The sequence below is a fragment of the Globicephala melas genome, chromosome X, assembly GCF_963455315.2.
Source record: "Globicephala melas chromosome X, mGloMel1.2, whole genome shotgun sequence".
Lineage (NCBI taxonomy): Eukaryota > Metazoa > Chordata > Mammalia > Artiodactyla > Delphinidae > Globicephala > Globicephala melas.
In genome coordinates, this window is record NC_083335.1 from 42255778 (window position 1) to 42269593 (window position 13816).

The window sequence follows — 13816 nt, forward strand, 5'->3', positions numbered from 1 at the left end:
GTCAGTGCTTAATAAATAATTGTGGAATTGCATTGAATTATTCTTGCCCCTTTCTTCCCCTCCTGTTTTCCCTTTTCCCTTTCCCCCACTTGCCTAGTGCCTTCCTCATAGTATTGTTGTGAGCAGTAAGTGTGTTAATCTATGTAAAGTAGTTAAAATAGGGCCCAGCAATAGTCAGTGCTCCTATCTCACTGTTTGCTATTATTATTATTCTGCCTGAGACCTGCCAAGGTCCCCAGAGGACCTGCCTAGAATAAATAGTGTGGCATTTAAAATAAAAGGGATTGCTGGGCCTGACCAAGACATCCTTGGGTGAGCTGCTGGACCTCCAAATGGAATCCTTGTCCAGTTTCCTGGCCACTCAGCTCTCCAAGCTCAAAGTCTCTATCTCATGCTGTTTGTTTCCAGAGGCAGGGCAGCAGCAAAGCCCAGAGGCAGGGGTCTATACAGCTCAGGGGTTATCTTCTGTGCTGTTAGTTGTGTGCTGGTTCTGCTCCTTCCCCCATTTTGCATGCCAAGCCCCTGACCAAGGGTGCTACAGCTGCTTGGAGCCTCAGATATTTGATAAAACAATGTCACCTACCAAATAAGCCACAAAATGCAAATACCCTAAACAATCTAATGCATTCTACTGAAACAGGATCCCTTAGTGTTAGCCCTGTCTGGTCTATTCTGACCCCTTTTATATTCAGAATATTTAAACTATCTGCTTGCATTAAAGTCCAAATTCCTGTGGCTTATGGCTAGTGATGTATTTGTTTAGAATCTTTCGTAAACGCCTCATGTTGAGAACTAGTGCAACTTTCCATCCACTTCTAGGGTCTTGGTGCAATGTAAAATTATCATCAGTATGATTTACTATTTCCATTCGAGCAAATTTCCTATAGAGAGTTTCCTTTCGGTGGACTAGACCCATACCAGGAAGTGACTTAGGTATAAGGGGAAGATATGGCTTTTGAAAACCAGTTTGGGTGTTCTCCAAAGAGTCATCAGATGCCTGCTGCTTTTTGCCCATGGATGCCATGCCGATATCCGATTTCTATCTCCTGCGAATAAGGGAGAGCTAGAATTTTCAGTGAGGCAGTGCTCAGTAAGAAGCTAGAGACAGACCTTGACCTAATTCACTCTAAAGCTGCTGGGTTATGCAAATGAAGCCATCAGGGGAGGGGGATAGAGAACTCCTCTGAGGACCCTGAAACAAATGGGCCACGTGTCACTTTCAGTTTCTCTGGAGATTCCTGTGCACTGACTGAGGGTGTTGGGAGAGCATTCGAAACACAAAAGCCTTGATCCCAGGCTTTCCACCTCCCTCTCGGAGAGCCATCGCCACATGCCTTAGGGTTAGCATCAGTTAGCTGAACTTCAAGGAGAAGCTCTACTCACTGCCTTGACTCCCAGAAATGAAAATGAACTATAGTCTATTAACTCATCCTTACATATCTGTCTGTAATAGAAACAGTAAAAAAAAAAAAAAACTGATTAGAAGTGGAGCAGAAAAGAGACAAAAGTGTGGGAAAAGCAGGCTCTCCAAAACTGCTATTTGGAGTGGAAATTGGTTACAGTGTTTCTGGAAACTATTTTGTCAATATATTTCAAAATTCAAAATGTACAAACTTTTTGACTTGGTAAATGATGCTTATATAGAGATCCTAATATCATGGGAAAATAATCAGGAGTAACATTAAACAAGAACTTTAGATATTTTGAGGACAATATGTGTTGGATGGATGGATGGATGGATAGATGGATACTTAGACAGATAATGTTAAGAAAAATAAGCAAACTACAAATAGTATGTGCAATATGATCTCAAATATAGTCAGAAAAATGCAGAGAAAATGAATGGAAGGAAATATGCCTAATATTAATGTCTCTGGATAATGAGCTTATAATTGATGTTTTCTTTTTAATATCCCTGTACTTAAAACATTTTCTATAATGAACATGTGTTATTGTGATATTGACGGAAAAAAATAAAAAGTTTAAGCCAGGGAAAACAAAAACTAAATTGAAAAAGAAGGCCAAAGGGTCACACAAGTCCAGAGTGAAAGACGGACAACCCAGCAGTCACCCTCAGAGCAGAGGAACAATGCTGAAAGTATTATCACCAACCTGATGCTCAGTGTAAACTTGCAGATTCGCTATCTGGCACTCCTTTCATCATTACTTGGCCAGAATCTATTGTCTCTAGTGCAGGGCAGAAGAGATGACAGACCCAGAAGTTTCCAAAACCACAGAAGAAAATTGTAAAATGTTAACAACATGAAATGCTGAAGAAGACCAGAGCACCAAGACCTCTTAGAAATTATTACAGTAGATGAGAATTTCCCTGGTTAGCCAGCAGCCAGAAAACTGATTTTGCTGGAAGTCTTCACCACAAATTTGGGCACGTGTAGCACTGACCCTGAAACTTATCATGAAATAATTAGCTTTCATTAGGGCCTGAACAGAGCTTTTAGGAACTTAACAAGAGTAATTATGGCTCTTTGTTGCTATGGGTACGATATTTTAATGACGACTTCTCTTCTGGTTCCAAGACTGGGGAATTCTCAATCAAAATCTCAATCAAAACCTGAAAGATGCTTCTTGGGCTTGAGAAGAGATTTTTAGTAGGCCTATCAGTTATACTCTACTCTAATGAGAGATCATTGATAAGTCTACCAGATTTCATAGTAAAGCCTCAGGAAGATGGGACTAAAAAAGGAACAAGGGATTACACGAAGTGCATAGTCCAACACATAAGCCGGACCTGGGTTTGCCACGTTGTCTAAGTAACTGAGAATTCATTCTGAGAGTGGAAAACTATGACCACATGTACAAGATTGTTCATGGTAGCATTATTTATAATTGAAAACAAACAACCTAAATATCCATCAGTAGGAGAATGGATAAATAAATTGTGATATATTCATCATATAGAATACTGATACATATCAAAATGAATTAAAATGTATGAACTAGAGCTGCCAAGATAAATAAATCATAAGAAATGAGAAAAATTGAGAAAAAAAGTAAGATGCTGAAGATTATGTAACACATATTAAAATGTGAAACATGTAAACCAATACTAAATGTCTTTTTTGGATACTTACATATGTAGTAATTATATAAAAACATGCCTAGGAATGATAAATGCCAAATTCCAGATATTGGTAACCTCTGTAGAGGGAGGGAACTAAGATTGTGGAAGAGTACACAAGGGTGTTTTGACTGTATGAATAGTATTTCATTTCTAACAAAACACCAGAAACAAAATGGCACAATGTTAGGATTCTATAGAGCTAAGTGGTGAGCACATGAGTGTAATGTTATTCTCTTTACTTTCTGCCTATTTGCAATATTTCACAATATAAAAGACAGTACATTCAAGCAAACTTTTATATTCACAGTAAGCAATAACAACCCTAGAATAAAGGGTTGGTGTTCCACCTAAACACTTTGCTTTCATCCCATTAACAACGAAAAATCCTGAAGGAAAAAGCAGCTGGCAACTCTAGAAGTCGACCAGTTAAACAAGATCTCCTTATAGAGGATTTAAAGGAAAATGTAATAAAACATTGGCAGAACTGAGAAGAATCCTCATGTGGGAAAAAGTACTGTTGTCAGTTAAGAGAGACATATCATCCTTTCTAGCCAGAGGAATATTGCAGAGGAAAGTGCCCCTGGATCCTGAATTCTCTCTCACTTATCCCCTGTACTTAACCACCATTTCCTCCTTTGCCAAATGTTCTTAGAAGATGGAGAGGGGTCTCTCCCTCTCCATCTATCACCTATCAGCTCTTTGCTGATAGCCATGGGGAATAACAGGGTGCTGAGGTGGATGGCATCACACTTCGTTGAAGGCAAAAAAAAAAAAAATCCCTCTGGGAGGCAATGAGGTACAACAGAAACAACAAGGGTGTGGGGTCACAAATGGATAAGGTTGGGCCAGTCACATAGCCTCCATGAGTCTCATTTTCCTCATCTGTTTGCCGTGAGGAATAAATGAAAGAATGTGTGTAAAATGTCTGATGGATGGACTGCACTGGGAGAAGCATGAGTTCCCTTCCATTCCCCTGGGGAGAAAAGGGAAAGGCTAGAATCTTGCTGGACAATTATGTAATGCTTTAAAGGAGAAATAAACACAAAACGCAGCTTATTGGATATTTTGGCTTAATAGTTATTTGAACCATGACTGACTATTTCTAACTAGCTTCTCCTGGACTCTTCCCAGTCATAGACAGGCTGTGTCATTTTCTGATTTTTCTCTGGTGTTGTCCCTAATAGAGTTTTGTTTTGTTTTATTAATAATAGCCAATTTTTTTAAAAAAAAATTTATTTATTTATTTATTTATGGCTGCGTTGGGTCTTTGTTGCTGCACGCGGGCTTTCTTTAGTTGCGGCGAGTGGGGGCTACTCTTTGTTGTGGTGCGTGGGCTTCTTATTGTGGTGGCTTCCCTTGTTGTGGAGCACGGGCTCTAGGCGCACGGGCTTCAGTAGTTGTGGCACACGGGCTCAGTAGTTGTGACTCGCAGGCTCTGTAGTTGTGGCGCACGGGCTTAGTTGCTCCACGGCATGTGGGATCTTCCCGGACCAGGGCTCGAACTTGTGTCCCCTGCATTGGCAGGCAGATTCTTAACCACTGCACCACCAGGGAAGTCCCCCTAATAGTGTTTTATCTTAGCATGAGCAAAGATAGGAGCCAAAGGTGGTTTAGTTTACCGATTCTGCAAGTGCTATTTACATTAACTCCTTGGCGTAGTGCAGTTTGTAAAGTGGCTGAACTCTTACTACTAAGCATTCTTTTTTGGAATTCTACTGCTCCACAAAGAGCTGTGAGGCTGCAAAAGGTGGCCGTGTGAAAATCTTTGCATTTGTAGTTTAATAAAGAGAACATTATAACACTGGAACTTTATATTTTAAATGAAGAGCTCTGTGTGTGTCTCTCTAGTCTTTTTTCTCCTCCTCTTTCTTTCTCTGTGTGAAGTGTGTGTGTGTGTGTGTGTGTGTGTGTGTGTGTGTGTGTAATATTCATGTCACTTCCGTTTCCACCCCCAACCCCACCACTTGAGTGAGGTGCAGGGTCAGCCCTCACTGTGCATCTTTTGTGGTCAAATTGACTCTGTGGGCTGCTGAAATTGTTAGAAAAAAATTAGGACCTTTCACAATAAGTACCCAAAGAAGCTGCAACTATCCTCTAAAGCAGAGTGTCCATTACACACCAACCTTCAGGAAGACATAAAAGCAGATGCCTCTCCTTTCACATTAGTGGTGGATGGACTAATGGTGACTAAGGAAGAACTACCACATTTTCAGGCTGTGTGTGCCTGGAGTGGATCACAAGGAATGGGGGAAAGCAATCAAAGAGGGAGCAACCAGGCCGTGGAAGTCCCAGCAGTCCTCCAGCTCAACGATCTAGAAGTAGAGGCCATTTCACCCCATGCTCAGAGGGGCAATGGCTAGTGAGAGGCTTATTTACTTCCTCATACTTAGACCAGCACTAAACCCTACCCCAACACAGACACTTAAAAGAGAGGAAGGCTTCCTCCTGTACAAACTGGATTTGTTCTAAAAAAGAAAAAGAACAGAGGCAGCTTCCAGAAGGACCTGTCTTATAGGAAATAAGAGCAGACGCCAAGACTGAAGCAGATGCTGGATCTGAACAGGGGAGTGTATCCACCAAGAGCTTGCAACAAAACTAAAGGTAAAATGATGGGTGTGCTTTACTCAGCTAAAAGAGGAACAACTGGACGTGGTTTGTTTGGATGCTTCTGATCCAATTTACTGGTCATGCTACTCAATTTCTTTAGGGTATTATTTTGTCTTCTCTAAGTTGAGTCTTTGGTTGTGAATAGGTACTTAATTGGAATTCACCATGGGAACAAATGTGATATTAGTACAGGGATCTCGATGAGTTGGCAGTTCCTGAGAATAGACTATTATTACCTGGTTACCACTACTTCTGAGTAAATGAAAAACCTTAATGTTAAAAGAAATCTTTTTGGGGTTTGAGCTGAATCTGAATGCTAGATAGAACTCTAGTTGGTTGCAAACTCTTATCAGTTTGTCACTCCTGTGAGAGACGATTTAAACTGGGGAGTCAGGGAAGAGAGCAGCTGTGTGAAGGGTGTAGGGAAAAGTTTGCTCCTTTGTCCGATTTTCTCAAAAGATCATTTATAAAAAATTGAACAAGTCTACCACCAGAAAACAGTGGCATCCACATGATGAATAAATAACAAAGTGATCATTCTGAACATCCCTGGTGTTCCTGTAACCTATTTTTGTCTCCTCAGTACAATAATAGAACATCTTACACCACAGGAAAGAGCAAAATAATGGTGTGGATAGCCTCAGGCTTCGATAAGAAACCATTCCCTTGCTTTCCTGGTGTGAGAAGTAACCTATGCTTGACAAGTACAAAAAACTACTTACTTTATTCTGCTTCCATGGTGCCACCAAAACCATAAGGAGTTTAGTTTTAAAAAAAAAAAACCTACACCCTTCAGGAAAAAACTTACCTCCAACAAAACTTGAGGGAGAAGGGGCTGGTGATTTGGTGATTTTTTTCGTATTTTTTTTAGTGCTCTATTTCTGTGGCAGTATTTATATTTTCACTTTATCTTTCTAACGAAGGTTTGGGTTGGTAATAAAATATAGTGTATTTAAGTGAATAACTGTGTGTTTTGTGTGAATAAAAAAACCAACGGTGACTTTTTGTAACTTTCTTTGCCTTTCTGTATTTCAGTTACCTAAACTGAATCTTTCTGAAGTACTGTAAGTTTGGAGAGGCTAAACAAGTTACTTTTCATAAATGATCAGAGAGAGCATCTATAAGATTAAGACAGTTGCATCACTTTTGCATGATGCTGTCTGAAAGAACTAATCTAAGCAAAAAGGAAGGGAAAATCAAAAACAAAACAAAACAATTACCTCTCAAAAATTGTTTTTCAATTTTAGAACAAAGCTTCTATCCTTTGTAGCTCAGCCAGAGGGTGATGGGCAAAATTAGTTGGGTGGCAGTTAGTAAATGTCCATAACTGCAGGTGCAGCCTCTGTATCCTTATTAGACCCCTTGGTTACAGACCCCAGTGGGACAATGTATGAAAAATTACACTCACTGTCTAGGAAACTGGGAACTGAAAGTCCAATATCTGCCTCAGTGGAGTTCTGGCACCTGCATTATCCCTTCTGGGGATATAAGGGTCAACAGCTGCGCAGAGACTTTTACTGTTCACAGATTCTGCACGTATCATAAAAGGGTGGTTAGTGTAGAGCTGCCTCTAGACATTACCAAGCACATGGGTACATATCACTTGATATCCAGAGCATTCCATTGCCTTATACAAGAACCCAGTTTATATGAACTCATGATGTAGAATCAATCACCCCACTTCAATGTGCATCCATTATACCTGAAAACTGGCAGAAATGGGTGCTATGGAAGGAGGACGTCAAAGTAAGAAGGTTCTTTGTTAGCTTTGAACATTTCTGTTCCATTTGAAACTAGGTGGCTAGGCTGAGGGGGAACCAGGAGGGATGAGGTTCAATGTGCTGGGTCCTCAAGAACTTTCATTATCAACAGCACCCAGTGAGCTCCAGAAAGAAGAAGCTATGGCTGCAGTGATATTGGAGAGCATCTTTCTGAAGCGATCCCAGCAGAAAAAGAAAACATCACCTTTAAACTTCAAGAAGCGCCTCTTTCTCCTGACCGTGCAAAAACTTTCCTACTATGAATATGACTTTGAACGTGGGGTGAGTTTCTGTGCTGTGAAACCTGAGTTTTAAGGACTTGGCCTTAGATCTGCCTTGGGGGGAGGTAGATCCTTTTTGGTTTGAGGGGGTAGGTGGAAGGGACCCAAGTACACTTCAAACTCAGCAAAATGTTTCCTAGCCCAGAACTAGCTACAGACATACTGGAGCAAAAATTCAAAGGTGCTAAGAAGCTATGGGGAAAATCTCACCATGGATTCTTGCAGTTGGTGAGCACTCATTAAATGATTGTTGAGAATGAAATCCAAGACTTGGAAATTGCTTCCTTATTTTTTATGTTAAAGGAACACAAAGCCATCCACTCTTCTATAGTGTTTGCCCTCCATCTGGTAGTCAAAAAAGGTTAGGTTAATAGATCTGGAAGTTGTTTGGGTTTTGTTTGTTTGTTCGTTTTCTCAAAATGACAGGTCCTGATATAGAGTGTGGGTGTCACCTCTCTGTGTTGAATGATGAGATAGCGAAATCTAATCATCTGGTTGCTTAATCGCTCTTAATCTTTCTCCATTTTCTTCCTCATTCTCTTTCTCAGAGAAGAGGCAGTAAGAAGGGTTCAATAGATGTTGAGAAGATCACCTGTGTTGAAACAGTGGTTCCTGAGAAAAATCCTCCCCCCGAAAGACAGATTCCGGTGAGAAGAGGCCATTGTTAGAACTGGGCACGGGGCGGGGGGGCAGGAGGGTTGCAGTTAAGAAACTTGGAACACTTCTATTCTCTGTAAATAAACCTGTGATGCTGTGCAGTGTGGGACACATAAAGCTCCCATATATGTTCTTCACTCTGCCACATATTGGTTATGCTGAGTCTCAGCGTCTTTTCCCCAGATACAGAACAACTCACTTAATCTGGAAAACTTGTAACGCCAATCTTAAGATGATATCACATCAAGTTTTCAAACTGATCAGAGATGATTCGTTTTACTCCCTCAGTCACCAGGATCAGATTTACAAGCTTGAGTTAGTCTGAAAGCCAGAACTCTAGGGTTCTGAGTCATGAGATTCTTTAGTAGCTCACTGTTTCTTCTCTCATTTCCCAGAGCCTCTCGAGGACATAACGTCTACTGATTTCCTAGTTGATTTTTTTAAATATCATTTTTTTCCTGATGTCAAGAGTAATGCGTATTTATTATAGAAACTTTGCAAAATACAAAAAAGCACAAAAAAGAAGATAAAATCATGCATAATCTCATTATTCAGCTAAAACAACTATTAACATGTTCGTGTATGGACTTAACAGATGTTTTTCTCCATTAACAACACATACACTCACACTAATATATATGTTATATATTTAAAACATAGAATCATATTATACTACACATCTTACTTTGTAACCTACATTTTCAATTTAACAATATAAACTTTTCCCCATAACAATAGATACTCTTTAATAAAATGATTTTAATGACTGTATAGTATACCCTATCATGGATATATTGTAATTTGTTTAACCAATCTCCTTTTACTAGACATTTGTTTCCAATTTATTTGATATCATAAATCATGTTGAAAGGAACATTCTTGCTTACATCTTTACGTACTTTTGTTATTCTTTTCTTTATAATAACTTCCTAAGAGTAATATTTTGTTCTTTTCTTTATGAAATCTGTATGCTTTGATTATTTTTATAGTTTTATTCTATTTAATTTTGTAGAAGTAGAATTTGAATATCATATACACCTACAAGCTCTGTATGACAGTATCTATTCCTCTACATTCTTTCCAACGCCAGATATTTTAAATATTTGTTAATTTGAAAGCCAAGAAAAATGATACTTCATTGCTGACTTATTTTGCAATTTTTTTGTTACTCATAAGGTTGGACAATTATATGGCTACAGCTCATTTATATTTTTCCATTTGTGAATTCCTGTTAATTTTTTGGCCGGTTTTTCTATTGAAATGTTTACCTTACTCCTAGTACTTTTTAAGAGATCTAGATATGTTAACTTTAACTATAATATATGTTGAAAATATTTTTCCAGTTTTTCATTTATCTTTGAATTTTGTTTATACTTGTCTTTTTTAACCATAGTGGGTTTTAAAGTCTATGTCATCAAATTAGCTCATCTTTCTCTTAATGGTTCTAACTTTTAGCATTATATTAGAAAGGCCTTGCCTCTCACAAAATTATGTAAATAGTTATGTTCTTTTCTGTTAGTCATAGTTTCATTTTTTTATATAAAGCTCTTGAATCCATCCAGAACTTACGTTGGTGTATGGTGTGAAATAGCTACCTTAACTACTCGCCCCCCACCTCTGACAATATTAGTGGTTAAATGTTTGTCCCAGCATCATTTATTGATTAACCTCCCTTTTCTCAATAGTTTGAGATACCTGAGATTTTTTTTTGGAATGAGTATGTGCTGGATCCTATGGATATGTTTCCCTACTGGGATATAGGAAGCAATCACTAAGGATTAGCATTGTCCATGCAGGAGAGCCTTCTGGAACCACTGCAAAAGACTCCCAGTACCTAGGGAAATCCAGAAAAGAGCAATGCATCAACCAATAACTATGATTTCTTCTGTCACTGCAGAGAAGGGGAGAAGAGTGCAGTGAAATGGAGCAGATTTCAATTATTGAAAGGTTCCCTTACCCCTTCCAGGTAAGGTATTTTCTCTCACTAGCTCACAAAGGGACCTGTAATATAATCGTTAGGGATGGCATGGGCTGTGAGTGTTTGCTTTTCTGTTTTTCCAATCAAACATAGTTTCTTTTAGTCTCTACACCTCAAAGAGAATCCATAATGGCACTAATCCTATTATGGTGTGTCTTGTCTATGGCAATGGCATTGAGAAAGATGCTCTGTTTGTTAAGTGAGCATTTCACTTCCTTCTGGTTCTGCCTATCTGTCTAATGGTGGTCAGTCATGTGGGTTGAAAAGACAGAAGAGGGGAGGGAAGGAGTAGTATTAGGAAGTTCGGTGTAGGGAAGGCTTATTAGACTTACATATAAACTTAAATTCTATTCTAGTCTGGAATAACTGAAGAGCCACATAGACATCTGTTTGGTAGATGCAATGTAAGCCATAAAAGAGAGCAAGAGCTTCAGATTCAATCTCTGATTTGGTTTGCTTATGTCCTGAGAACTCTGAGGCCACATGTCATGAATATAGCAGCCTCTGCAACAGTGAAAGCCAGAAAAGGAAGTGGAAAGTCTCAGGGGAGGGGGCTTTCTGTCATGGATTTATGAGCACAGCAAGACTAACAAGCAAAAAGAAAAATGTAAAAGGATCTTATTCATCTCCCTGACTGTAACAAAGTTTACAAAACCTGTGAAGGAGGGGTGTTTTAGACACAGTTTTTACTACCACTGTCTTTCAATAAGTTGATGTTTGACTGGGCTAGTGAATACTGGTAAATAGTAGATAATTCAAAATTAATTTATATTTGACTTTAGAATCCACTGTGATGTCTCTCAAGTCTGTAAGGGTTGGAACCACATCTTATATGTTTTGTACATCTCAATAACACCTAGCACAATGCCTTGTACATGTGTGGTGTTCAAAAAATACTGACTGATTTGATGACAATGCTTAATATATATTTCACTCTTTTGAAGTAGGTATGTAGTTCCAAACTTGGTTTATTTGGGCTAATATTGGCAAGGGGAGGCCACTAGGCAGTGGGGGGAAAATCATCCAAGAGTTAAAAATTTGCTCCATATTGATGAAGTGTATAATCCACATGTACTAATCAAGATTTGTTACATAAATCATTACTTCAATTATATTCTATACAAACTCAAGGTTTAATAAGATCATAAAATATCCTTCATTGGATAAACAAAAATCTTGACTCCACCAAGGGCTGAAGATTATGAACTAAGTTTACACACAAATTGAAATACAAGTCAAGAGGACACAGGAGTATTCACAAAGCAAAGAGTTTCTAAGTCCTACATCCCTGGATATGAATTGTTCAGGAATTCTTCTGATGGTTCACATAACCCCAGCTCCACTGCTCACTGAAGACCCTGCCTTGTTTTTGTTTTCCAGTATCATTATACAAATTTGTAGCTTAAGATTAGTTCCTTCAAGGTCTTTTTATTTTCTGACTCCTAACTGCTGAAGTCTGTGTCCATTGCCCCAGGTTGTATATGATGAAGGGCCTCTCTATGTCTTCTCCCCAACTGAAGAACTGAGGAAGCGTTGGATTCACCAGCTCAAAAATGGTGAGAATTATTTGGAAAATAAACTAGTTTCCAAAGAAAGAAGGAAAGGAAGGAAGGAGGAAGGAAAGAGAAAAGTTGGGAGAGAGGGAGAAAAAGAGAAAGGAGAGAGAAAGAAAAGAGAAAGAAAGAAAGAGAAAGAAAAAGGAAAGAAAGGGAAGAAAGAAGTAAAGAAAAAGGGAAAGGGAGGGAAGGAGAGAAGAAGAAAGGGAGAGAGGAAAACAGAACGGATGGAAGAAGGGAGGTGAAAGAAAGAAGAAAGAGAGGGAGAAGGGAAGGAGGGAGAGAGAGAAGGGAGGAGAGAGAGAGAATGGGGGGAGAAATATTGCATTTTCTTCAATATTAATGATACAATTGAGTTCAATATTCCATCATATGAATAAAAGATCACATGCTAGACTAAGAGTTTCAACTCAGTTCTACCACTGTCTCTCTAATGCAATTTTGTAATTGTAGGCCCTTCCATTTCCCTATTTATAAAAGAGGTCCCATTCTTTACACCAATTACAAGGGGGGTATGGTGTGGCATTCAATGGTTATTTCAATATTTTGAATCCTAGGTATGAAATATGTAGTTCCAAAAAAATTAAATACATGATTATGAGAGTGCTTGGGGTCAGAGTAAAGAACCTGGTTCCAAGTCCTCTTCTACCACTAATAAGCTGGGTGACCTCTGGCAAGTAGGCCAACAAGCTTCTTTGAGGCTCAGGTTTTTCTTCTGAAAGAGGAATAATAATGGTGCCTACAGTACCTACCTCCAGGGTTGTCCTAAGGATCAAATGAGGTAAGGTATGTGAAAGCACATGGAAAACTGTAAAGCACTGTACATCTTTTCATTGTGGATATTTTCCAAGGAACTATTTCATGTTCCTTGCTTTGTGAGGACCTCAACTTGAATATAGTTCAGTATTTCACACAGACCATACAGTGTGCTCAGATAAACTTGACTGTAAATGCTTACAGCACAGGATGCATGCGCACATATTTGTGTGTATATATAGCCACATGTCAAGTGACTGAGAGATTAACTGGTTGAGTTGACATCAGGAAAGGCTGCCTAGAGAAACAGGAAGGATGGCAGACTGATAATGGCATGGTTGGGTTATTGCGTGACAGCCCTTTGTCTTAATAAATATTTAGACTCTGATATGCAGTGGCTGACTACACCAGCTTTGTTCACTCCCTTGAATGTAAGTCTGGCTAACATAAAAATCATCAAATCTTTCAAGCTGAAAGAGGAGAGGAGAAAGAAAGAGAAGTGTCATTTACTTAGTTCTTTCTATGTGCCAGACACCAAGCTAGACACCTTGTATTTATTATCTCATTTAATTCTTACAGCAACCTTGGGCTAAAAACAGCAACTAACACTTAATGAGCACTAACTCTGTACCAGGCTCTGTGCCAAGTGCTTCAAACGGACTAGCACATTTAATCCTCACAATAAGCTTATTAAGGATGCATTATTCCCCTATTTACAGATGAAGGAACTGAAGCTCAAAGAGGTTTAGTAAGTTGCTCAAGGGCACATAGCTAGTGAGTGGTGGAGCCTGGGTTCTTACTACACCCCTAGGTCTGTTTGACCCCAAAGCCTAAACTCATTGCATATTTTTGTGCTGCTTGGTTCTCAAGCCCAGAAACTGCACCTGTAGTTGTCTGCAAGATATTTTAGAGTAAGGCCATGTGAAGATTACAAATAGGTGATCTCTTGCACCACACAGTTCAGTTCTTGACATGTTTTGAAGTAAGAGGTTGGCTTTAGCCCTGGGGGTACAAAATGAGCAAACACTTCAGTAATGCTTATTATGATCCAGGATCTTCTCTAAATTCTTTACATATATTAGCTCATTTCTTCTTCATATCAACCATATGAGGCAGTTATTTTCACCATCCCCATTTTA

The 13816-nt window shown here is 39.0% G+C and overlaps 1 protein-coding gene across 2 annotated transcripts in view; it reads left to right on the forward strand.

Annotated features, from left to right (window-relative positions):
- BTK (Bruton tyrosine kinase) overlaps window positions 1–13816 on the forward strand; it is a 28283-nt gene that overhangs the window by 984 nt on the left and 13483 nt on the right. The window contains exons 2-5 of one of the 2 annotated variants that reach the window (XM_030840497.2): window positions 7562–7731; window positions 8279–8377; window positions 10285–10353; window positions 11840–11921. In XM_030840497.2, coding sequence (XP_030696357.1) covers window positions 7591–7731; window positions 8279–8377; window positions 10285–10353; window positions 11840–11921 — 391 coding nt within the window. In that variant the 5' untranslated portion in view covers window positions 7562–7590. Of the gene's footprint in view, window positions 1–7561; window positions 7732–8278; window positions 8378–10284; window positions 10354–11839; window positions 11922–13816 lie in introns of those variants that run through there. The other variant, XM_060292160.1, reaches the window with a different exon arrangement.